The sequence below is a fragment of the Ornithorhynchus anatinus genome, chromosome 5 (assembly GCF_004115215.2).
Source record: "Ornithorhynchus anatinus isolate Pmale09 chromosome 5, mOrnAna1.pri.v4, whole genome shotgun sequence".
NCBI lineage: Eukaryota > Metazoa > Chordata > Mammalia > Monotremata > Ornithorhynchidae > Ornithorhynchus > Ornithorhynchus anatinus.
Genome location: NC_041732.1, coordinates 65,067,171 through 65,093,880, shown reverse-complemented (window position 1 = coordinate 65,093,880; position 26,710 = coordinate 65,067,171). Strand labels below are relative to the sequence as shown.

Here is a 26,710-nt window from a genome sequence, read left to right as displayed (position 1 = left end):
GTGATGATGATGATGATGGTATTTAGTAATGTTGGTATTTGTTAAGCGTTTACTATGGGCAGAGCAGTGTTCCAAATGCTGAGGTAGATACAGGGTAATCAGGTTGTCTCTCGTGAGGCTCACAGTCTTCATCCCCATTTTCCAGATGAGGTAACTGAGGCACAGAGAAGTGACTTACCCACAGTCACACAGCTGACAAGTGGCAGAGCCGGGATTCAAACCCATGACTTCTGGCTCCCAAGCCCAGGCTCTTTCCACTGAGCCACTCTGACATCCAAGTGTCATTAAATATCCAAGATATTTAAGTGCTTACTACATACCAAGCACTGTTCTAAGTGTAACAAGGTAATCAGGTTGTCCCACCTGGGACTCACAGTCTTAATCCCCCTTTTGCAGGTGAGGGAACTGAGGCATAGAGAAATTAATTGACCTACCCAAAGTCACAGAGCTGATAAGTGTCGGAGCCAGGATTAGAAACCACGACCACTGACTCCCAAGTCTGCCTTTTTCCACTAAACCACGCTGCTTCTCAAAGTGTGACGCAGCAGTTGAGGTGAAATACGGTCAGTGCTTAAATCAGCATGGTAGCAGTTTAGGAGAGGAAGGGGTGGATTCTAGAGATCCCTTGAATAGGGAGTTGGTGAAAGGTTGAGTTTGGAAAGCTGAGACCAAAGTTTAACACAGTGCTTTGCACATATTTGCTCAGTAAAAACCGTTGGCGATGAGGTGCTCCTTCTTCAAATGCCATCGAGTCATTTCTGATCCATAGTGACTCCATGGGCACACCCTATCCAGAACGTCCCATCCTCTGCCCTAAAGTTGTTACGGTATGTGCATCCATAGAGTTTTCTTGGTAAAGATAAGGAAGTGGTTTACAATTGCCGCTTTGTGTGCAATAAAAAACTTGAGCCTCTACCGTTGTCTTTGATCAATATTTTGATCACTTGAATCATTCACTTTTGACTCTTTCCCGTGTCGCTGCTGCCCAGCCCAGGGAAATCAACTTTGACACTGGCGTAGACCTCTCCATTATGGATAACCCAATATGGCATAGCTCTAAGCTTCATCAGTGCACACAAACTCTCCTGCCACGATAAGGTGTCGCTTCATAGGAGAGACGAGGTGCTAGAATCCACAACATGGATACAGAGCTGCTAAAATCAAGTCATAACTGAAGAGTTAAGTGCTAGTGAATAGAGTTAAAGGGGAAAACTTTATGGAAGAGCATTGTCATTTGGAAGAGATTGGCCAAACAGGCTGAGACCAAAACTAAGCAAGTATTTCTGCTGTAGCCAGACCAAATCCGGGCTAATATGATAAGCTCTTATGGGCTTTTGTTTGAGAACACTGGTAGCTCCTATGTAATTTCCTCCTCTGTGATCTGTATTTTGCTCAGTTGAATTATTTGAGAGCTGGCACGTATCCCTTAAAACTCTTTCCCTGAGACTTCCAGCATTTTGATAGTCATGCCCCATAAAAGCTATTGAGATGAGGGAAGTGGAGACGACGGGAAGCTCCCAAAGGGCAGTGAACGTGTGTCTTCTGTTCAGACTTTTAATACAGTGCTTCTCACTCAGTAAGGGCTTAAGAAATACACTTGATCATGATTGAAAGGGATTTTTTGGGGGGGAAAAAAGACCAGGTATTGCTAGTTAATAAAGTGAATGGGTTGGAATGAAAAGAAGAAGATCCCGGTACTTTTTTTTAAATGGTATGTAAATGCTTTACTAAGTGCCAGCCACTATACTAAGTGCTGGAGTAGGTATAAGCTAATCAGTTTGGACACAGTTCATGTCCCACATGGGGGGGTCACAGTCTTGATTCTCATTTTATGGATAAGGTAACTGAGGCACAGAGAAGTGAAGTGACTTGCCCAAAGTCACACAGCAGAAAAGTGGCAGAGCTGGGACTAGAACCCAGGACTTGACTCCCAAGCCTATGCTCTATCCATTTAGAATTAAAGAGGGCTTACAAAACTCTGTCATAGACAGAGGTGGTCCTTGGCTGAATAAATTGCACAGGGCACAGTGGATAGAGCATGAGCCAAGGAGTTAGAAGGGCCAGAGTTTTAGTCCCAGCTCTGCCACTTGTCTCCTGTGACCTTGGGCAAATCATTTCACTTCTCTCTGTCTGATTTACCTCATCTGTAAAATGGGAATTATGATTGTGAGCCCCATGTGGGACAGGGTCTGTGTCCAACCTCAATATCTTGTATCTGTCCCAAGCACTAAGAACAGTGCCTGGCATGTTTGGGCTGTGAGCCCGTTGTTAGGCAGGGATTGTCTCTGTCTGTTGCCGAATTGTACATTCCAAGTGCTTAGTACACTTGATAACCCTTGAAAAAATAAATTGAAAACCCTTACTATATGGTATATTCCTTCCTTTAAAAACCATTGTTTTTTGTCCTTATTGAATTTCATAGCGATTTCAGCTTATTTTTCTGATTTATCAAGAACATACTGTAGGGCAACTTTAATAATAATAATAATGTTGGTATTTGTTAAGCGCTTACTATGTGCAGAGCACTGTTCTAAGCGCTGGGGTAGACATAGGGGAATCAGGTTGTCCCACATAGGGGCTCACAGTCTTAATCCCCATTTTACAGATGAGGTAACTGAGGCCCAGAGAAGTTAAGTGACTTGCCCACAGTCACACAGCTGACAAGTGGCAGAGCTGGGATTCGAACTCATGACCTCTGACTCCAAAGCCCATGCTCTTTCCACTGAGCCACGCTTTTTCTCCAGTGTGTGCTCTCCTTCCCAGCAAGGTATCTCTCATAAATGTGATTGTCATTTCCTAAACCCTGTCGTGCAGTCGGTTAATGAAATAGTGAATTGTACTAAACTCAGAATGAAGGGCCAGCGTACCCTTCAAGAAACTTGCGGTTTAACAGTGAATTAATTATTAGTAGTCTGTGTTAGATATTTGAGCCCATTTTTTTGTGGGTGTGTGTATGAGTTGGGTGTATGTTGTGTGTTAGTGTGTTGTAGTTTCCTTAAATCTGAGCTTCTGAAGTTTGAACTGGAGTTTTGGAGAGTTCCATAAAATTAGTAGGCATGATCCTTGCTCTCAAGGAACTTAAAGTTGTGTGTGTGTGTGTGTGTGTGTGTGTGTGGTTGGATGTGTGTGTTTTGGGGGAGTAGGGAGGGATGCCATGTCTTATTAGGTATCTTATTCAGTGCTATTTATTGAGCACTTGCTGTGTGCAGAGTACTGTATTGAGTGATTATTATAATCAAATGCCATTGAGTTGTTTCCGATTCCCGGCAACTCTGTGGATATATTTTCTCCAGAGCATCCTATCTTCTGTCATAATCTGTAACCTAGCTAACACGATTCTTCCGTTATCATTGTTATAGTTTCTATCCACCTAACTGCTGGTCTGCCTCTTCCACGTCTTCCCTGGACTTTTCCTATCACTAGTGACACTAAACGCTTGAGAGAGTCTAATACATCAGAGTTGGTAGGCATGTTCTTTGTCTACTACAGTGGTGACCGTCTGTGCCAGTAAGCAGGAGGGATGCCTGCTTCCTATTGTTGGTGCGCTACTGACCCAAAGGGCAAAGCATTCGTTGTCCCGCTGTGGGGAGGGCAGCAATGAGGGAGGGCGGGCCCCAAAGGCTGCCGGTGGCACAGGGGAAGAGGGAAATCCCTACCTTTGCATTTCCCTCTATGCCAGAGTTAGGTGCTGCCACTGGGCTGGGGGACACAAGTCTCAGGCCCCAGAAAGAGGTGAGGGATCAAGGGAAAGATAGAAGGAAATGAAGTCCGAGCGGGGTCATATTGGAGCACTCTGATCTGGTGTATTGAAGGGCTCCAGCCGTAAAATCATAACCAGTTGAGACTTCTCCCACTTTAGACTGTAACCTTGTTGTGAGCAGGAAATATGTCTGTTATATTGTTACATTATACTTGCCCAAGTGCTTAGTACAGTAGGTGCTCAAATAATGATGGTATTCAAGTGCTTACTATGTGCAAAAAATACAACTGACAGACTTCTGAGATAAGTGCCTGTGACTTGGTTGCAAGGCCCTTATTGAGCACCCCTTTTAAGGGCTAGAGAAGTTCCCTTTTCCCATTCCTTTACATGACATTTGAAATGTGCTCTCGGGCCACTTATGTCCTACCTTTGTGAATAATCATCTGTTTTTGGCATTCTTAGGAAACCCTAGTAATGACATTACAGAATGGTGCGGTTCCTCAAGGTGGAATTGTTAATGCTATATCTCACTTCCATCCTTAGTTCTCCCTCACACCCTCCAATGCAGAAGAGAAGCGACTGAAAGGGGATATTTATTTTTTGCTTTTAGGGAAGAAAAAGTCACAGGAGAGCAGAAACAAGGGAAAAAAAGCTGGAGGCACAAGGATGAAGAAGAACGAACCTGAAACAACTTCTGCAGATATGAGGGATTCTGAAGACGGTAAAGTTTATGTCAAACTTTTATAGAGCTGGGTATGTTTGTTCAGACCTAGGCAGCGCTAATTAGTAACTTTCTAAAAGTAGGGGTAGTGTTTTTCCTTTTAAAGAAAGTGTCAAATGTCATTTTTTTGAAACTGCATCCAGATTAATGAATTGAAGAGATGCCAGATGAATCTGCAGTTTACTTTGTCAAAACTAAATTAAAGCTTGGTAAAATATTATCGAGCATCCCTAATATAAGATGACCATGAAGCCACTTTGAAACCTGATCCATTGTGATTCAGTTCCTTGACATTAGCAAAGTGAACCAAACCTCCCCCTCCATCCTCCAGAAAATGTAAGGTGGCCGTAAATTTTCATCTCCGTCCAGGGCAGGTCCGTATTTTACGAATACGGATCGTCCTCGGACTTATCACAGTTACTTTGTGAACATTGTGTCTCTAATTCAAAATGCCTCAGAACTGATGTTTCTCATAGGAAAAATGGTCTAAGTTGGGGCTTGGTTCCTGAACCACAGTGGGCTTCCCTATTTTAGATTAATAATAAAGCTACATTAGGGAAGGTGAATTTTGCTTTATTGGAAATAAAATAGGTATGTCGACCCTCCCTGGTGAACTGTTACCCCGTATTGCTCCTTCCGCATCGGTGCTTTCAAAAGTGTTTTCCCATGTATCCATGGCTTCTGCATTTCCTCCCTACCCTCCACCCTCCATCCTTAGTCACCTCACCTACAAACCTGAAGCGACTGCACCCCCAAAAAAGTTAGTGATGTAAGTTAAAACTAACGGGTCTTATAAGCCCTTACTGTTAGATTTTGCAGTGGGGCATATGTTCAGGAGTTGCAAGGTAGAATCCCAATCATTGTGCATTTGGATTTTTGTTTTGTTTTGTTTTTCTTGATCTCCTATTTCTCATCTAATTGCTGACTTTGCATAGACAAAGGCCCAAATAACGGGATGATTAAGCTTATATTCCATGCATTCTTTCCTCAACCCCAAATCTTTTACTCTACAGATGTAAATGGAATATAAATTTAAGTGGGAAATTCTAGAGTTTCTTTTAAAATACCAGAGTTTGCATTGAGCCACATGAACTTACCCAAATAGAGATTTTTATTTTCTTTAAGGATCATTAGGGATTGATTCCTTTGGAAAAGTAATGTAATGTGGACTCTGAGTGCCATTTCATTTATTTCATTACTACTGTTGAGGGAAGATATTTATAAAGTTACAAATTATGTAGCACTTTAAAAAAAAATCCCGCGACAAGCTGACTTACCAGAGGGGCTTGAAGAAAAGTACAAAATATTAAAATTCATAACTTTGCCATGAAGCCTTTTACAATAGAGAGGAATCAGTCCACTAAATTGTAAGTTTTTACTCAATCTGCAAGTAAAATAAAAAAAAAATGATTGTGATATTTAAATGCTTACTAGGTACAAAACACTGAACTAAGTGCTAGGGTAGATGCAAGATAATCAGATCACAGTCATACCCAACATGGTGCTTACAATCTAAGAGGGAGGGAAGACGGGTATATCTTTCCCATTTTACACATGAGGAAGCTGAGGCGTAAAGAAGTTAAGCAACTTGCCCCAGGACACACAGAAGTCAAGTAGCGGAGCTGAGATTAGAACCCAGGTCCCATGACACCCTGACCTGAGCTCTTTCCACTATACCACACTCTACCCTTGTTCTCTGGTGGAATGTCAGTTTCCTTCCACAAAAAGATATGGTTAACATTCCCTGCACCTTCTGCAGGGCAACAGGTTATAGCTAAACTACAACTAACCCTACACTGGATGTTCTGTATTGTTCTATGTAATGATCAAATCCTCCTGCCAAATTTTTTGTTTGTGACATTCTTTTACCTGTTGTACATTTGTACAACGAATTGTAAGTATTGCCTTCTTTCTGGAGATAAAAACAAAAGAAGCCTTGTCCGGTGGGAAGGCGTGCTGTAGTGTGTGCCCTAGGAGTCGAAACAGTTGGACAGATCTGGGCAATTTTATGGCTAGAGAAAATAAATCCATATGTCCCTGAATGAAGAGTGGGGTTTTTTTTTTTTTGGTTGATAAAGCCCTCGAAACTCAAGGAAAGAAACTCATTGTGCATTTTGGTTTGAACAACCTTGAAGATAAAGGGATGTTTTTGTTGTGCTGAAAGGCACAACAATAAAAGGAATTTATTGAGGTCCTTCTGTGTACTGAGCACTGTACTAAGCACACTTGGAAGAGTACAAATGCAACAGGATTGGTAGACTTGACCCCAGTCCACAAGGAGTTTTGGACGTGGCATGAGAGCTACAATGCACCTTTTGGCAAATGCTAAGTCTGTTGGGTTCTCAACCCCTGCATCATGGCAGAGCTGACTCTTCCTTATTTTATTCTGCATGTGAAAACCAAATTTGGGGTTAGAACTCTGAGGCTGAAGAGACATTCTGAGGTTTAGCTATGAGGTTAGTTGTATTTCATTTTTGGGGGGTGGGGAAAGCAGTTCTCTTCTGGATGTTTGTGGAAAGTTTAGCCTTGAAGAAATAGCAGACTCGGTCCTTGTTTATTGGGCTACCAGTTTTCTATCGTTGTGGGAAAATCTGTGGGGTATACAAAACTTGTCACGGGTACAAGAGTGCAGCTTGTTGGAAAAGAATGGCACCCTGCTAGTAGACATTATAAATTGATGATACCAGAGGAGTTTCCCCCACCTCTTATCAGTTAGTTTTATGCAATTTCCCGTGAGCCACAGACAAATCAGAAGTGGTCATGACCTGAACCTGATACCCAAAGTTACATCTCCAGCCCTGATCTCTCTCCCCGCCTGCAGTTTCGCCTCTCCTCTTGCCTTCAGAGTATCTCTACTTGAATTTCCTCCCATCACCTCAGGCTTAATGTGTCCAAAATTGAACTCCTTATCTTCCCACCCAAACCCTGCCCTCTCCTTGACTTTCCCATCACTGTAGGCAGCACCACCATCCTTCCTGTCTCACAACCCCACAACCTTGGCATTATACTTGACTCCTCTTTCATTCAATTCACATATTCAGTCCCTCACTAAATCTTGCTGTTTCCACCTTCACAACATCACTAAAATCCTTTCTTTCATCTCCATCCAAACTGCTACCATATTAATACAATCACTTAACCTATCTGGCCTCAATTACTTTATCAGCCCCCTTGGTGACCTCCCAGCCTCCTGTCTCTTCCCCACTCCAGTCATTATGTCAGTCTGCTGCCCAGATCATTTATCTACAAAAATGATCAGGACATGTTTTCCCCACTCCTCAAGAAACTCCAGTGGTTGCCCATCTACCTCCACATGGAACAAAAACTCCTCACCAGTGGTGTCAACGTACTCAATCATCTTGTCCTCTCTTACTTCACCTCATTACTCCTACTACAACCCAGCCAGCATATTCCACTCCTCTAATGCTAACCTTTTCACTTTACCTCGATATCACCGCCATCCTCTTGCCCACGTCCTGCCTTATGCCCTGGAACGCCCTCCTTCCCTCGTCAGATTTGACAGACAATTACTCTCCCCCCTTCAAAACCTTATTGAAGGCCCATCTCCTCCAAGAGGCCTTCCCAGAATAAGCCCCCTTTCCTCTTCTCCCATTCTCTTCTGCATCACTCTGATTTGTTCCCTTCGTTCATCTCCCCCTTCCAGCCCCACAGCACTTTGGTTCATATCTGTCATTTTTTATCTTAATGTCTGTGTCCCCCTCTCTACTGTAAGATCCTTGTGGGTGGGGAATGTCTGTTTTTTGCTCTTTTTTATATTCTCCCAGGCACCTAGTACAATGCTCTGCACACAGTAAGTACCAAATAAATACGATCGAATGAATGACTAAGTGAACTATCCCCGACTGCTACCCTCAGTCCTTTATCACTGGCCCTAACATTTCCCCCGCAACACAGCTCTTGGAAGAGGAGGAGAGGGTGGGAAAGAACACCAAGGAAAGTTGAGAGACCATGAGACTTGAGGAAGGAGGAGCCAAGGATATGACATAGAATGGAGGATGGCATTCTCATTTTGGACAAAGTATTGGTCGAGTTTAATCTCCCCTTCCACCCGCCATCCCTGGCTTGAGGGCCTGATCCAACTGTCGGGCAGCTACCGGCTCGGGCCCAGGATTTTACACGGCTAATCACTCCAGCCCCAGACTGCGAGCCCGTTGTGAGCAGGGATCATCTCTCTTTACTGCTATATTGTACTTTCCAAGTACTTAGGAGAGTGCTCTGCACACAGTAAGCGCTCAATAAATACAATTGAATGAATGAATGAATACCAGAATTCCTTGGCCAAACCTGGCTAATTTACTAAATTTCCCAGTGGATTTACTAACATTTTGAATTCATCTTTCAACTTGTATGATTAAAAATGCCAACTTTACTGTTCATTCAATTAATATTCATTGAACACTTTACTGGGTTCGTGGTGGTGTACTGAGGAGTATGGAATGAGGCCTTTTAGAATTTAAAGGAGACATGGTTCTGGCCCTTGAGGACTTTAAAACCTAATCTGTTTGAGAATTCCTCTTCGGGTGCATAAAAAGCTGGATTTAAAATAATGTTTGTAGCCTTAAGAATTGCTTTCAGACCAGGAGAACTGCTAAGGAATTAAAATAATGAAAACCTGAAATTGTTGAGGGGTTAAGAGGGATATATTTGCTGGTAAATTATAGTCATTAAAGTGATTTTTATGCATTCTCTTGTCTTGACTTACAGTCTCCTTTGGGGGATTATGAAAAAGCATTCAGCTCTCTGTTTTGTTTATCTCTAACGATAGTCATCTCTAATGATAGTCCTTTGTAATGATTCTTAGATGCTTTTATGTGAGGTCAGTAACCATTTAATTTCCCAGTGTACCAAGTTCAAGTAGTAAATTTTGTATTCAAGAAAGACATGGTAAAGATACCTGGATCTGTAGGTTTTGACAGTTCTGAAAGATCCATTCATCTTTGTCTGCTTACAACCCAAAAATGATTAAATATGTAGCAGTTGAAGACTTGAGTGCATTCGTGCCATAGATAGGATGCAAATGGAATTTTTATGTGGAAAAGGATCTGGATGTTTGAAGTACAAGGGTACTTGGGTCAATTATATTACTTGAATGAATGGTGAATAGATCTGGGTGCAGTTAAATTTTTCAGAAGCAAATCTGCTTCCCAAAGGAATGGTTTTGGATTTGGGGCCGATGTAAGGTTCTTCGAGGGCCAAAAATGCTACCGTATACTATGACTGATATGCCACTCAAGTGGACTTGGATCCAATTTTAATACCTCGCTTACCAAAAGACAAGTGTGGTTGAAGGACTAAGATGCTGGAAAGGAATGGCAATCTAATCATCATCACTTTATAGGGTATAAAAGTAGGAAAAGAAATGGAATCACTGCTCAGTGACTGATTTGGGTTTAGTACATGTATCAAGCCCACTTTCGTTTCTTCTTTTTTAGGTCCTAGAGAGGAAGAAGAGAAGCCTTCCGCCTCTGCAATGCTGTCACTGGAACAGACAGCTGTGATTCAGGAGATGGTAGATCAAGACGCACTTCCAAAACTGGTGACCTCTCATCCTGTCTGTGAGCCACCAAAAATACCTGAAGAGAAACTAGAAGTAGTAATCTGTGGGTCCGATGATTTGGACGAAGAAGATGAGGAGGAAGAAGGGGAGGAGGACGAGGAAGTGGAAGAAGAGGAGGAAGAGGAAGATGAGGAGGAGGAGGAGGAGGAAGAAGAAATGGAGGAAGATGCTAATATGCCAAAAGAAAGTTCTGGAAGAGAGCCAGGATTGGAGAGTGAAGAAAAGCAGGAAATATCAGAACCAAAAAACGCATCCGAAGGCAATCCAGAAGATTCCTCTCAGAATATGGCTGCGGTTCAGATTCCTAAAACAAAAGGAGAATCCAATGGGGATGCCTTTGAAACATTCATGTTTCCTTGTCAACATTGTGAACGGAAGTTCACAACAAAGCAGGGACTCGAACGTCACATGCATATCCACGTATCTACCGTCAATCACGCTTTCAAATGCAGATACTGTGGCAAAGCCTTTGGTACGCAGATTAACCGGCGGAGGCATGAGCGCCGTCATGAGGCAGGGCCAAAACGAAAATCCATTTTAACACTCCAGCGGCCTGGAGCCCCAGCCGATGGTCAGATACGTGCAGATGATGGGAGTCTTAGAGTCGGGGTGAATGCTTCCACTATTTTACATGACTACGCGGCCTTAGATCCCGAAAAAGTTGCCCGAGAAACTCCAGGCCCTGCTGTTGTCGAAGAGAACGGGGAGCCGAAGGAGCTGCATCCGTGCAAATATTGTAAAAAGGTATTTGGAACTCACACTAACATGCGGAGACATCAGCGTAGGGTTCATGAGCGCCATCTGATTCCCAAAGGAGTGCGGAGAAAAGGAATTTTACTTGAAGAACCCCAGCCCCCAGTAGAGCAGGTCCAACCAACACAAAATGTATACGTAGCAAGCACGGAACTAGAAGAGGAAGGAGAAGTGGATGATGTGTATATAATGGATATTTCGAGCAATATTTCGGAAAATTTAAATTTCTACATCGATGGCAAGATCCAGTCCAACAGCAGCACCAGTAACTGCGATGTGATTGAAATGGAATCCCATCCTGCCGACTTGTACAGTCTAAATTGTCTGCTGGCTCCGGTGACGGTGGAAATTACTTCGAACTTAAAGGCCCCGCAAGGACCGGTGGCCGACGACCCTTCTACGGATTCTTCCGGCTGCACAAATGAGTCCAAGAAACGGAGAACCACCAGTCCGCCCCTTTTACCCAAAATCAAGACCGAGGCAGATCCCGAGCCCATAGCACCATCGTGCTCCATAGCTCTGCCTCTCAGCGTGTCGACTGCAGAGATGATACCTTTTCAGAAAGAGAAAACTGTCTATTTGTCATCAAAGCTCAAGCAGCTTCTCCAGACCCAAGACAGTAATAAACTAACCTCAGTAATAACTTCGCCCGAGGTCCCTAAGCTCAGTCCGGCTACTGTGGCTTCTCCTTCCCCCGCTTCAGTTTTGCCTGTGCCATCGAGTCGGTTTAAGCGAAGAACCAGCTCTCCTCCCAGTTCACCCCAGCACAGTCCAGCCCTGCGAGATTTGGGGAAACAAGGGGATGCGAAACCCGTGTGGAACGATGCCGTTCTGGGTTCCAAAATCCCCAAGTTAGAAAGTCACAGCAGCTCCCCTGCCTGGAGTTTGTCCGGGCGAGATGAAAAAGAAACCGCGAGTCCTTCTTGCTTTGAGGAATATAAACCATCCAAAGACTGGACAGCTGTGCCCCCTTTTAGCAGTGTGTGCAACCAGCAGCCATTGGATTTATCCAGTGGGGTGAAACAGAAGTCTGAGGCTGCTGGCAAGACTCTGGTCCCCTGGGAGTCCGTATTAGATCTGAGTGTGCATAAAAAAGCCGGAGGTGATGCTGATGTCAAGGAGTGCAAAGAAAATAGTGCAGTGCAGCCTGCCTGTAGTGGTTCCAAGAAAAAGAAACCCCCAACCTGCATGTTGCAGAAGGTCCTCCTGAATGAATATAACGGTCTGGATTTAGCCACCGAAACTCCTCCAGATGGGAACAGAAGCCCGAGTCCGTGTAAAACCGCAGATCCACCGCCAGAACCTGACCTGGACCCAGAGTCTAGCTTGTCAGCCCCAACAGTCGAGTCCCCTCCCGCTACTTCTCCGCCCTCACCCCTCCCACAGACATCTTCCAGTTCCTTGGCTCAGCTGCCTCCTCTCTTAATCCCAACCAATCCTTCCTCCCCACCACCGCCTTGTCCTCCTATATTAACGGTTGCCACCCCTCCCCCGCCACTCCTTCCTACTATTCCACTTCCCCACACCTCCTCCAGCGCCTCTCCCTCCTGCCCTTCGCCACTCTCACGCACCACCGCCCAGTCGCCACTTCCGATTCTCTCTCCCACAGTGTCTCCTTCCCCATCTCCCATTCCTTCAAGTGACCCTCACATCTCCGCTCCTTCCCCTGGGCCGCCTATCCTCTCTTCCTCCTCTTCCTCCTCTTCCTCCTCTTCCTCTTCTTCTTCCTCCACATCCTCATCCTCCTCTTTCTCTTCTTCGTCTTCCTCCTCCTCTCCTTCTCCGCCCCCTCTCTCGGTGGTTTCGTCCGTGGTGTCCTCTGGCGATAATCTCGAAGCTCCTCTCCCCATCGTGTCATTCAAACAGGAGGAGTTGGAGGACGAGGAGCCAAAACCAAGGGAAGACCCACAGACTTCAAACGAGCGGGGCATTCAGGAAACCTTTAATAAAAATTTTGTGTGCAATGTCTGTGAATCCCCCTTTCTTTCTATTAAAGACCTAACCAAACATTTATCTATCCATGCTGAAGAATGGCCCTTCAAATGTGAATTCTGCGTGCAACTATTTAGGGATAGAACTGACTTGTCAGAACATCGCTTTTTGCTTCACGGAGTTGGAAATATCTTTGTATGCTCAGTCTGTAAAAAGGAATTTGCTTTTTTGTGCAATTTGCAACAGCACCAACGAGATCTCCATCCCGATAAAGAATGCACCCACCACGAGTTTGAAAGCGGGACCCTTCGACCCCAGAACTTCACTGATCCCAGTAAAGCAAATGCAGAGCATATGCAGAGTTTACCAGAGGATCCTTTAGAAACAGCCAAGGAAGAGGAAGATTTAAACGATTCCTCAGAAGAGCTTTATACCACCATAAAAATAATGGCTTCTGGAGTCAAATCAAAAGATCCCGATGTTCGAATGGGCCTCAATCAACATTACCCGAGCTTTAAACCACCTCCGTTTCAGTACCATCATCGAAACCCCATGGGCATCGGAGTTACCGCCACAAACTTCACCACTCACAATATCCCACAGACTTTTACCACTGCCATTCGCTGCACAAAGTGTGGAAAGGGGGTTGATAACATGCCCGAGTTACACAAACATATCTTGGCGTGCGCTTCGGCAAGTGACAAGAAGAGGTACACCCCCAAAAAAAACCCGGTCCCACTGAAACAGACCGTGCAACCTAAAAACGGTGTAATGGTCATAGAAGGGGCCGGGAAGAACGCCTTCAGACGAATGGGTCAACCCAAAAGACTCAATTTTAGCGTCGAGATTAGCAAAATGTCCTCTAACAAGCTCAAGCTAAATGCTTTGAAGAAGAAAAATCAGCTTGTCCAGAAAGCGATTCTCCAAAAAAACAAATCTGCGAAGCAGAAAGCAGATTTAAAAAACAAGGCCTCTGAGTCAGCCTCTCATATCTGCCCTTACTGTAGCCGAGAGTTCACGTACATTGGCAGCTTGAATAAACACGCATCTTACAGCTGTCCCAAAAAACCTCATTCTCCTCCCTCAAAAAAGAATTCTCACTCGTCCAAGAAAGGGGGCCATGCCTCCCCGACCGGCAGCGAGAAGAACAGCCAGCGTCGGCGCACGGCTGACGCCGAGATAAAGATGCAGAGCCCACCAGCCCACCTGGGCAAGACCAGAGCCCGGAGCTCGGGGCCTCCCTTAGCCCCGGTGCCCTCCGCAGCCTTCAAAGCCAAACCGAATGTCAAATTCGTAGCTTCGGTGAGGTCCAAAAAGCCCAGCGCCACCTCTTCCCTAAGGAACTCCAGCCCCCTGCGGGTGGCCAAAATAACTCACGTCGAGGGGAAAAAACACAAAGCTGTGGCCAAGAGCCATTCGGCCCAGATCGCCGGCAAAGCGCCCCGGACGCTGCATGTCCGGGTACAGAAAAACAAGGCGGTTTTACAGAGTAAATCGGCCCTGGCAAACAAGAAAAGGTTAGACAGATTCAGGGTAAAAACTAGAGAGAGGAGCGGGGGCCCCATCACCCGAAGCTTACAGCTAGCGGCTGCTGCGGACGTAACGGAAAGCAAGAGGGAGGAGAGCGCTGCCAAGCAGGAGCTAAAAGATTTCAGGTAAGTCATTTGCTTCTAACGAGAAAGCGGCATCGTCGGGCCATTTTCTTTTCCCTGTAATGTATAGCTTGACTCCGGTGTGCGTTGAAAGGAGGTTGGCCATTTCGGAGCCTGCCCAAGAGTAGGGTCAGCACTTTGGATGGGGTGTCAGGAAAACCCTGAACAAATTTCACTTTTCTGTCGAGAATTGCCAAGTAGCATCATTGCTAGAAAAAAATGGCCCATTGGAATTAAATATCAATCCCTGGTCAGGACCTTAATAAATGCATGAAAATGAATCAGATTTTTTTTTTCTTTGATGTTTCAAGAGAAGCAGCCAGGCCTAGTGGTGTGTAGAGCACAAGCCTGGGAGTCAGAGGACCTGGGTTCTGGTGCTGGCTCTGCTACCTGTCTGCTGTGTGACCTTGGGCAAGTCACTTAACTTATCTGTGCCTCGGTTGCCTCATCTGTAAATTGGGGATTAAGACCGATTAGACTGTAAACCCGTCAAACGGCAGGGACTGTCTCTATCTGTTGCCCACTTGTTCATTCCAAGCGCTTAGTACAGTGCTCTGCACATAGTAAGCGCTCAATAAATACTATTGAATGAGTAAACCCCATGTGGGTCAGGGACTTTGTCCAACCTAATTAGCTGGTATCTACCCCAGCACTTAGAACAGTGCTTGACACATAGTAAGCGCTTAACAAATACCATCAATTGTTATATTCTTTGAATGGATGACTTTTTGAATTGAGCTGTTACCATTTTTCCAGTATTTTCCTGGGCTGCCTAATTTCTTCTCCCCAAAAAGACTAAATTATTCTGTCATCTTTGTTTTTGTGGGCTGCATCATTTTGGGAATCAATTTATATATACCACAATCAAGATAGTGGCCAAATATCTTCATTGTTCTGGGTATCGCACCGTTCGTAGCATTCAGCATGTCCACATAATGAAAAATTCAATGGTTTGCTATTAAAGTGCTTCACATCTTTCCCTTATGTAACTGTCTATAGCATGTATCATGCCAGTATGGTGTGAGGAACTATGGTTTGGTATCTTGAAACATGACAAGGAGATAGGATAGTTGAGATTTGATGTCCCCATTTTGTGGCCCTATCTAATCTCTCCATCCCTTTGATTCATCAGCTGTGACTAAGTAAAGGCTTAAAAATATTTTGAGGTACAGCTGTGTAGCTCTACAGGCAAAGTAGAGAAGGTACTGGACTTTGGTTATGGCATTGTCTCACGCTTTACCATTCATTCAGCTTTGTAAAATACCTCAACCTGTGTGGGTTCATTTACTTCATTGCCAGAGTTCAGCTAGCAAAAAAGTTTTGAAAGTATGGACCATTGAGAGTTTAACACCTGATGTGTGGTCCTAGGATTTCAGTCAGTTAAGCGTGTTTTTGTGTTTTCCTCCTCTAGCAGACTCTGGAAATTTGATGTTTAACTTGGGGGGTGGTTATCTGCCCTAGGACATTCAGACTTGAATGTACCAGTTCTGTTCAGAAGCTGCATGGCTTAGTGGATAGAGCGTGGGCCTGGGATTCAGAAGGATCTGAGTTCTAATCCTGACTCCGCCACTTGTCCACACACTAAGGCTGTGTGACCTTGGGCAAGTCACTTAACTTTCCTGTGCCTCAGTTCCCTCATCCGTAAAATGGGTCTTAAGACTGTGAGTCCCATGTAGGGCAGGGCTGTGTCCATTCCGATTTGCTTGTATCCACCCCAACTCTTGGTACAGTGCCTTGCACAGAGTAAGCACTTGACAAATACAATTATTATTATTATTAATACTAAGCAAATTACCCATTCCTAGGATGAGTGGGCGATGTACATGCACTCAAGCAATCTTGTTACTTTGGAAATCACTATTCACCTGAAGTGGAAAGGAAATGCGTATAGTCCTTTGGGGCCACAGGGCCGATAAAATATGCTTGATTTTGTAAAAAGACCACTTGTCTATACGAGGTTAATTTACCTCTTTTGGAATTTATCTTCACCATAATAGAACCTTGTGGCAGAAGTGAGATTATATTCCCCAGATTCCACCAACATTCAGTCATTGTAGAGCCAGAACACGGGTTCCCGAATTGGGACTATCTAAGTCCAGAAAGTTATCTTCCTTGGATATACTGGTTTTAGGATGCCAAAATCAAATGCTCCACTAGCAGCCAAGAAAAGGTTACCTCCATGTTGATGGGAAATTAAAGTAGAACTGCAGCTCTGTAGTTATATGTTTTCAGGCAAGAATGGTTGGTGTGAAATGCAAATTAGTAAAACCGGGTCATTCACAGTATCTTTATTCCCTAAAGCCAGTAACAATTTGGTGCTGCCATGTAGAAAGCAGGTATAGCAAAAATTGCATTTTATGAACCATTTCTGAGACTACTTCAAGAACCCAGGAGACCTACTAAATTTTCAACCCAATTCCTTCACCCCCCACCCCCCCCCCCGCCCCTTTGAGTGTTGAATGATGGTAGGTTCAGCCATTTACCTTTCTCTAATTACTAGTTAACTGGAGGGTTGAATTGGAGTCATGTATGAAATTTGGCAGACAAAAAGGGGTCTGGTTGAGACACTTGAAAGATTTAGTTACTAAATACTAGATGAAGTTTTCAGCTCCCCAAGCTTAAACAGCAGGCACACAGACCTTTTTCACTGTGCTTTCTCTGGTTAGTTAATAGCACTTTGGGGGTTCTGGAAGAGTCCCCAGGGTCTGGTTTCTTTATCCCCGAATTTGGGGTTGAACATCAACCACAAAAGTCTTGAAGTGTTCTTGGAACAAAATGAGGGCTCAGAAAGGAAGCTAGCCTTGACTGGGGTTTTTTTTTTTTTACATGTGTTTGTGCATGTGTACTTGAGAGCCAATTATTGTTCAGACAAGTGTTCTGTCTCTATCAGGACACCTGGCTGCACTCTTTGGATATTGATTAATTGAAAAATAAACATAAGACTGTATGACCAGTTAGTTGTAATACTGGATCAGGTCAATGGAACATCCGACCCAATATGCTGACCTCAACAGAGGATGCCTAGGGGAATCACGTAATGGCTGCTGTCTGACACCCATCCATCCTGATGACTAGAGTTGTTCCAGATAACAGCTAATTGCTGCATCCCTGTCAGATTCCTTAAGCCAAACACTGAATTATGTCATGTCCTTTCAATTATACCTGAAAGCGGCAGGGGGAAGAAGCTCTTTAAATGAACTCTCCTCTTTCCTTCCAAATACAGCGTTCAATTTGTGGACTTCTTTCTAGTACGGAATTGTGCATGAGGATGGTGTTGATGAACCTCTATTATGATACCAGAAATAGTCATCAGTAGGTCACGGGCAGGAGATTCCTTTCAGTTTGTCAAACTGCTAGATTAAATGTCATTCCTTGCCATTCAGCCTCTTTGTTTCAACGACAATTTAAAAGAACTTCACTTTTTTCAAACATGGCACAGCAGCCATTTAGGGTGACGCATTGGAAGTTCCCCAGGCTCTACTTACTACACAAGTCTAGTGGAAAGAGCCCTGGACCTTGGAGTCAGAGGACCTGGGTTCTAATCCTGGCTCTGCCACTTGTCTGTTGTATGGCCATAAGTCGGTCACTTAACTTCTCTGTGCCTCAGTTACTTCATCTGCAAAATGGTGATGTAATCCTACTCCCTCCTACTTAAGCTGTGAGCTCCATGTGGGACAGAGACTGTGTCCAGTCTGATTATCTATCCCAGCACTGTGCAGTGGATGGTACATTTTAAGCCCTTAACAAGTACATTTATTACTATAATTATTAGAGCCCAAAGTGCCGTATTGCTGTTAAATTGAAGATGAAAACCAAAGCCTGAAAGATCTGCTGTAGAAAAAAGCACCAAAGAAACCATACATTTTTTATAATGGTATTTAACTCTTACAACGTGCCAAGCACTGGGGTAATACAAGGTAATCAAGTTGGACCTAGTCCTTTTCTCTTATGGGGTTCCCAGTCAAAAGGAGAAGGAGAATAGCTTCTCTGGATTCCACGCTGCTTACTTGGGGACACAAAATGGGGCCATCTTGATGTCATCAGCTCTCTGTCCCACATCAGGCTTTTCAGACACTAGGATCCAGAAGTAAACCCGCCCCTAAAAATCAGCTGTACATCTAATTGATCCTTTCCTTGCAGCAGCATTTGTTCTGTGATGGCTCTTGATGCTGGCTGTTTTGCCTGGCCAGAATTATGGTTTTTCAGGTCCCAAGGCCAGTTTCCATGTCTGTACAGTCAGTGTTTCAGAAGGGAAACATTTTCAGGAAGGGAACTACATCCTTCTCTTGCTCTTTTCTTCTGAAAAACACAACTCATGGTTAGTTATGCAATGGATTGTTCAATACACAGTGACTTTTTAGGTTATTACATCAGTTAATCAGTGAGTCAGTGATATTGAGAACTTACTGTGTACAGAGCACTGTACTAAGCGCTTGGGAGAGTACAGAATTAGAGTTGGTAGATATGCTTCCTGACCACAAGGAGATTACAGTCTAGAGAGGCTATGAATAATTTACCCAAACTGGGAAATACTTCAAGGGAATCTCAAATTGTATTTCTCATTCCATGTTTGATTTGCACCCAACTCTATTCTGCCTTGGTGTCACTCTGAATCCAGACAGATGTGCATTGCCGGGCAAAAGCTCCCTAATTTTGCAGCTGCTTTCTTTCCAAAACATATAGCTTCGATTTTTAATTTTGATGACCTTATTGGAAAATACTTTTATGTCTGTCACCCCCATTAGATTGCAAGCTCCTCATGGACAGGGACTGTATCTCTTAGCCATTTTGAATTTATCAAGTCCTTAGTACATTGCATTTCACCCAGTGGGCCCTCAATAAATACTACAACTACTGCTATCTAGTGAAAATCATTCAGTCATATTTATTGAGCGCCTACTGTGTGCAGAGCACTGTTTTAAGCGCTTGGGAGAGTACAGTATAACAATAAACAGACATTGCCTTCCCACAGCGAGCTTACAGTGTAGAGGAGGAGACAGACATTAATATAAATAGAATTACATTACATAAATTTCAGATATGTACATAAATGTTCTGGCAGAACTAAGTGTACATGCCAGAGATGGCCAATCCTCATTAACCAAAGAGCCACAAAGCAAAACCAAAATATGTCAGAGAGATGTAGATCGAAACAATACCTTTTCCCCAGTGGGAGAGTTCAGGAAGCTGAGGGGCAGAGAGCCGGCATCCCTGTGGATGTGGGGCGGGCGAACTGGTTGGGAGTGGGGTCTGGGGCTGCAATCCTGCCTTGCCTGGGGGCACTGCAGGCGGCCACCAGAACAAAATAAATAAAGCACAGGACAGTTTAATAAATGACACAGCATATGCGCATGAGTCCAACAGCAAGCGAAGAAGAGACGCACGGGACTCATGAGCCAAAATTGGGCCCCTCCTGGTCCGTACTAGGGCGGCTGAATCACAGAAAAGAGTTTTTCCCTTTAACTTTTAATTCTCTGAGTCCCCAGTAAATGAATTCCTCAATGAAATGGTAATAATTTTAGAGGTGCTTATTCCATGCTAGAACCCCCTCCTCTGCCACCCCATAAACAACTTAATTGTAGTTCTCAGGCCTACAGATGTTTCTTTTTCTTTTGTCAGGATATCTGAATTTGAAAGTATATCCCAAGCTCATGTGCTTCGATGTTTTAAAAGCAAGTGTGTCTTCCGGTCTATTCACGTCTCCGTTTAACCGCGATCCGCTCATAAACAGATTCTATTATTTTGTCATTTATCTTCAGTTTTCTTATTTTCTAGGAACCTCCTGTAAAAACAAACCAAACAAATCTTAATTGACAGAGTAAAGCTATTGCATGCTCAACTTAGGATAAGCACTACGGCAATGGATATGAAATCCACCAAGCTTGCGAAACCAGTCGAAGCTGACTCAAAATCAATAAAATACATCTGATTGCCTGCAGGCTTCTTGCTAACGTTGTCAGTGTCAGGCCCCTCTCTTCAGCGGGGCCTGACGTGCATGCTGGGTTTCAGGACGAATCAGATACAAAGAGAAGGGTACTGTAAGTGGGCTAAGCTGGACACAATCTCACCGTGGACTGATAACTCAGATGGTAGTGTTTGCCCCCGGTCTTGGTGAACGGCACAGTGAAAGACCATTTCAAGTTCACGTCTCAAAGCAAGTTCCCTGTTTTATCGGTAGTTGGTTATAGTTGCAGGGATGGCAAATTCTGCTGCACTCACTTGAAAGTATTTTGGTCGTGTCTATGGAGTCTCGATGCCTTTCTTTTAAACCAGTCGATAAGAGGAACGTAGCTGGTCAGAGTTCTTCTTGCCCCCTTCTCCCCCTTTTTTCAAAACAGCACGTCTAGATGGCCAGCTGCATTTTGAGGTAACCCAATTGGATCTGGACTCTTCATGCTTTTCCCCCACTTAATTTTTATCCAAATGAAAGTTACTCCCCTCAGTGTGTTATCTGGCACCAAATTCTATGGTGGTGGTGGATTCTGTGTACCATGTTGTTTAAAGACATAGGGCAAAACAAATCACAGGTGTTTGGGAGTAGATGTCTACACAGAGATGTAAATGAATTTATTATTCTGCTCTGTACATGTCTCTAATGAGATTAAAAACAACAGATTGGCTTCCACCTCAGGACCATGGAATTACTTTGTGGAAATATCATTTCTCCAAGCATTTCCCTCCTCTCTTCCCTGCACCCCCCCATCACCACCCCACGGGGTTATGATTGAGTTGGTGGGAAATGGCTAGTTTCATTCACATATCCTATTTGTTCTCGACTTCAAAAGTAATCTACCTCTTTAAATTTGTAGTTTGATACTTGTTTGGTGAATTTGTGCCACTTTAACTCTTTCACTATCATTCCCATTTTGTTACATTTCTGTTACGGGGACTTTTTGTTGAAATATTGTATAAAGCATTTGTAGCAGTTTAAAAATAAAATATTTAAAATTATTTAAATTGTTTTGGACACTTCAATTGTATTATATGTGATTTACATTTTACATTAATTTCGTTTTGTTTTTGTTTTGAGTTGTTAATCTGGAGATTGTTCCTGTATTGAAGTTTGCTGTTAGTTATATTATTGTTTATTGTTGGAGAGTGATATAAAGACTATTCTAATGAAACATTAAAATTTACAATTTGACATACAAATGGGGTTGTCATTGCTTTTAACCAATGTAGCCTTGTTGACGGAGATATTTTAAGTACTGATAGACAACTGAAGAGTGTTGTTTGCGCTTTTTTTTTTCTTCAGCATGATGTAAATCTTGTGAACTTGTCAGTTGTATAAAAAGATCTCTTTATGCTGTTGCAAGCACTTAATTGACTGGTTAGAGGGGGCTACAATGAAACATTTTATATAATTGTAACCAATAAAGTAAACTTTCTAAACACTTGTGAAAGGCTTGCATTTTGTGCAGAGATGAGAACTGTCAGCAAAAATTCAAGTATGTCTAAAAAAAATGTATAAAGCTTGCACTGTTTACATGCAGTGTAGTATAGCAAATCGTCACTTCGCTGCCTCTAGGAGGTATTAAATTAAACATTTGTTAATTACTTGCAGAAAGGCCTGCGGTATCAATGATGTTACTTTATTTTCTACGTTGGCTCTTGTTAGCACGAAATGAAAAATTTTCTACACACATCAGTCTCTGGTACTTGTTAACAAACTCTACCTCTTTCAAGTTTTTCAAGCAGTTTAAGCTTTTTTTGTTTGAAACTGCATCCCTAAAGGAACAGTTGTAACAGTTTAACACATTCATACCTCATGGTATATCCCACGTCCCTCGCTGGTCCCACCCCCGCCATCTAATTTTATAATTACCTGGTACCAGGGAAAGAAAAGATTGGCTTTTGGTGGAATTGATGAATAACGGCTTCCATGCCCCCATGATATTAGTACTGAAAGTTTTAATGAATACGTTTATCTCATTCCTTTCACTTGTCATTTGCCGAAATGTCCATTCTCCTGCCCCGTATCCGATTGTATTTCTGCTAGTGTATGAGTTAATATGACTACATATCGACTGCTTGTTTAGGAATGGAGACTGTGAGTCCATTGTTGGGTAGGAATTGCCTCTATTTGTTGGTGAATTGTCTTCTCCAAGTGCTTAGTACAGTGCTCTGCACACAGTAAGCGCTCAATAAATACAATTGAATGAATGACCCTAGGGCTGTGAAGAAACTACCCGGAGTTGCCATATCTATTGTACAATCATCTTGAAATTCAAACTAATGTAGGCTGAGGCGTGGTCTGCTCCTTCTCAAATATACCTAATAATAATTGTGGCCTTTGTTACGCGCTTACTGAGCACTCTACTAAGAGCTGGGCAAATAATCGGGTCAGACATAGTGCCTGTCCACATAGGTTTCACAGTCTTAAGGGAGGAAGAAAACATGTGTTGAATCCCAGTTTAACAGATGAGGAAACTGAGGCACAGAAAAGTTAAGTGAATTTAAGTAAGATGCAGCATTGCCTAGTGGAAAGAACACGGGCTTGAAAGTCAGAGGACCTGGGTTCTAATCCTATCTTTTTTATGGTATAATAATTATAATAATAATTATGGTATTTGTTAAGCTCTATGTGCCAAGCAGTGTTCTAAGTGCTGGAGTTAGATACAAGGTAAGCAGGTTGTCCCACATAGGGCTCACAGGCTTAGTCCCCATTTTCCAGATGAGGTAACTGAGGCACAGAGAAGTTAAGTGACTTGCCCAAAGTCACGCAGCAGACAACTGGCGGGGTGGGGATTAGAACCCACAACCTCTGACTCCCAAGCCCGGTCTCTCCACTAAGCCACACTCTATTTTGTTCTTTGTATTTGTTCTTTTGACTCACAGACTATCCATTAGGCCATGCTACTTCTCTGCCAATTACTTGTTGTGTGACCTTGGGCAAGTCACTACTTGCCTCCTACTTAGACTGTGATCCAAATGTGGGACAGGGCCTGTGTCCAACCTGATAAACTTGTACCTACCCCAGCACTTAGAACAGTATTTGCCACAAAGTAAGTCCTTAACAATTACCATTTTTAAAAAAATGCCCAGAGAAGTAAGTAGCGGAGACAGGATTAGAATATAAATCCTTTGACTCCCGGGCTTGTTCTCTTTCCACAAAATCATGCGCTTCTCTTGATCTTCCTATCCCAGGCTTCTCCATGTTTGATAGTTTCTGTTCACATTTTTGTATGTGAAGAGGAAATACTTCTTCCTTCAGTGAACTTCATTTGGATTTGCTTTTTTCTATTCTGGAAAGTTGTTAGCCACATAGGTAATCCTTACAGGACACAATGATCAGGACTCCATGTGAGCTTTAGGGTCCTAGAAGAATCTCCAATATTCCCAGTAGAGATCACTGAAAAACCTCCAAAGTTGAGCAGATTACTTAACTCCCATTGGTCAGGATTGTCTCCCAGTGTTTTTTTCTGTTTTCCACTTCATTATTTAATTCTGAAAACCAAAACTTCATTTCTATTAAAGCAGGATGTTCTTGCTATTTCAAAGTGTCTGTTTCTCATTATGAACACTTCTCTATTCTATTTGCTATTCTAAATTGGCCATTAAAATGTACTTTGAAGGAAAATGTGTTACAATGAAAATAACTTGTACAAATTTTACATTCAACCATAAGTATTTATAACCTCAACTTCATTTTTAAAATGTAAAATATTAAACCTCACTAGATACTGCACATGCACAATAACTTTTGCACTTAAAGATAAGGCTTTTAACAAATTCTGGATTGTTTTCATGTTCATTTTAATTACCCCTTTCCATGGAAACCTGTGGCCTAGTGGATAGAGCTTGGGCCTGGGAGTCTGAAGGACTTGGGTTCTGATCCCAACTCTTCCACTTGTCTGCTGTGTGACCTTGGGCAAGTCATTTCACTTCTCTGGTCCTCAGTTCCCTCCATCTATAAAATGGGGATGAAGATTGTGAGCCCTATGTGGGACCCGGTCTGTGTCCAACATGATTACTTTGTAAATAAGATCGAATGAGTGACTCTCTCCCCCAGTGCTTAGAACGATGCCTGGCATACAGTAAGCGCTTAACAAATACCATAAAAAAAAATGTTTTTGTGTGTGTGTGTGAGAGAGGGAGAGAGAGAAACATCAGAGGCTGTTGCAGTTGTATTAAGAAGAATGGTCAGGTAAGAGAAAGAATGGCTGAAATATGATGGCCGAGGATTAACATGTTCTGAGAGTTTAGCGGTGAGAATTCTATTTGTGGGCAGTGATTCATATACCAGAGCAATTGGATCCATTTCAGTCTGCTTCCAGTAGAACATTCCTTGAGCTCTGAGGGATCTTTCCAGAAGGTCCACAATATGCACTAAGAGTTTCTGACAATCAACATGTTTGCTGCTGCTCTTCCAGAAGGGTGGTGGTGGATGAATGAGCCTGGACAGAGGGGGAGTGGCTGGGGAGTGATAAAGATGACCTTCTTCCCCTTTTCCCCCGCTTCCCACAGCCAGGTCTCTTCCGGGCTTACTGGAATTGGGAGGGCTGAAACGGCTGGACTTCACTTGGGCTCTCCTCCTCTTTCCCCAAGTCCTGTGGGTCAAGTCTCTTAATAATAATAATAATTTTGGTATTCAGCGCTTGTGCCAAGCACTGTTCTAAGCGCTGGGTAGATACAAGGTAAACAGGTTGTCCCATGTGGGGCTCACAGTTTTAATCCCCATTTTACAGATGAGGTAACAGGCACAGAGAAGTTGTGATTTACCCAAGGTCACACAGCAGACAAGTGGCAGAGCCAGGATTAGAACCCACGACCTCTGACTCCCAAGCCCGTGCTCTTCGGTCACATGTCCTGATATGGGTCTTCCAACATCCCTTTCCTCTCCCCTTCCACTGTAAAGCACTCGTCACCTTTGCCCGCTCCTACCTTACCTTCCTGCTTTTCCACTACAGCCTAAGCCGCACATTTCACACCTCTAATGCTGACCTACTCACTGTACCTCAGCCTCGTCTATCTCACCACCTACCTCTCACCCTCATCCTGCCTTGGCCAGGAACACTCCCTCTTGGTATCTGACAGATGATCTCCCGCCTCACCTTCAAAACCTTATTAAAAGCACATCCCTTACTAAATCCCTCATTTCCTCTTTTCCCACGCCCTACTGTGTCACCCTTGCAGTTGAATTTGCACCTTTTATTCACCTCTCAGCCCCACAGCACTTACTTATATTCCTAATTTATTTACATTAATGTCTTTCTCCCTCTATGGACTGTAGTAAGCTCAAGAGGGCAGGGAACGTAACTAGGAACTCTTACATTGAACCCTCCCAAGGACTTAGTGCTCTGGACACAGTCAATGCTCAATAAATATGATTGATTATTGATTGATTTCCTACCGGCCTCTGCCCTATCATTTGAATATTTTCTAAAGGATCCTTTTTTATGGTAAGAAGGACCTAATTATAGACTAATACTATAATAATGGGGCTATTTAAGCCCTGACTGTGTCAATCACTACTAAGCACTAAGATAAGTTGGACACAATTTGTGTACCACAGTGGCTCCCAGTATAAGTAGGGAGAACAGGGTTTGAATCCTCATTTTACAGATGAGGCCCGGAGAAGAGACATGACTTGTCCAAGGTCACAATGAAGGTAGACAGCAGAGCCTGGACTAGAATGTGGATATCCCAACTCCCTAATTTTAAGCAACGCAGGGAGAATTTGAATTAAATTACAGGAAAGACATTCACATGCTGCTTATGGTATTGAGATTTTGGAGTATCAAATAGCTCGTTGTCTTCCCTGTCCCCTCCGTCCCCTCCCTCTTTAAAATTCCCCTCAGAGACCACGTTGACTCTTTATTGCACCTCTGAGCCTGAGCACTGAGAGCTGATGGTAAACTTGGCCATACAGAAAACAGGGTTTTCAGCTGCTCCTCCTCAGTAATTGCCCGGGCCCTCATAATGAAATGTAGAACCCAACTTGATAGTCAAATATGTATTGCCGAGGAACCTGCAACACAGAAGATGAAAGTTTGTTAATAGATGGTGGCAGAAAAGTGTAGTCTAATCTCCTGTTGTGAATCTAGGCATCGTAAGTGTATATGTTAATGCCCAAATAAATGAGAAACAGCATGGCCTAGGGGATAGAGCGTGGACCTGGGAGTCACAAAAACCTGATTTTAATCACGGCTCTGCCAATTTGTCTGCTGTGTGACCTTGGGCAAGTTCCTTTACTTCTATGTGCCTCAGTTATTTCATCTGTAAAATGCGGGTTAAGACTGTGAGCCTTATGTGGCACAGGGTCCAACCCAGTCCATCCCGATTATGTTGTATCTATCCCGGTGCTTAGAAGAGTGCCAGGCACATAGTAAGCACTTAATAAATACCATTAAAAAAGGCAGCATGCCTACTGG

The 26,710-nt window shown here is 43.4% G+C and overlaps 1 protein-coding gene across 8 annotated transcripts in view; it reads left to right on the top strand.

Annotated features, from left to right (window-relative positions):
• The window catches only part of PRDM2 (PR/SET domain 2), a 186,639-nt gene that overhangs the window by 110,906 nt on the left and 49,023 nt on the right, over window positions 1-26,710 (top strand). For 6 of the 8 annotated variants that reach the window (XM_029064399.1, XM_029064403.1, XM_029064406.2 and 3 more), the window contains 2 exons: window positions 4,311-4,421; window positions 9,875-14,339. In XM_029064399.1, the coding sequence (XP_028920232.1) occupies window positions 4,311-4,421; window positions 9,875-14,339 (4,576 nt within the window). Of the gene's footprint in view, window positions 1-4,310; window positions 4,422-9,874; window positions 14,340-20,095; window positions 21,731-26,710 lie in introns of those variants that run through there. The other 2 variants (XM_029064402.1, XM_029064401.1) reach the window with 2 other exon arrangements.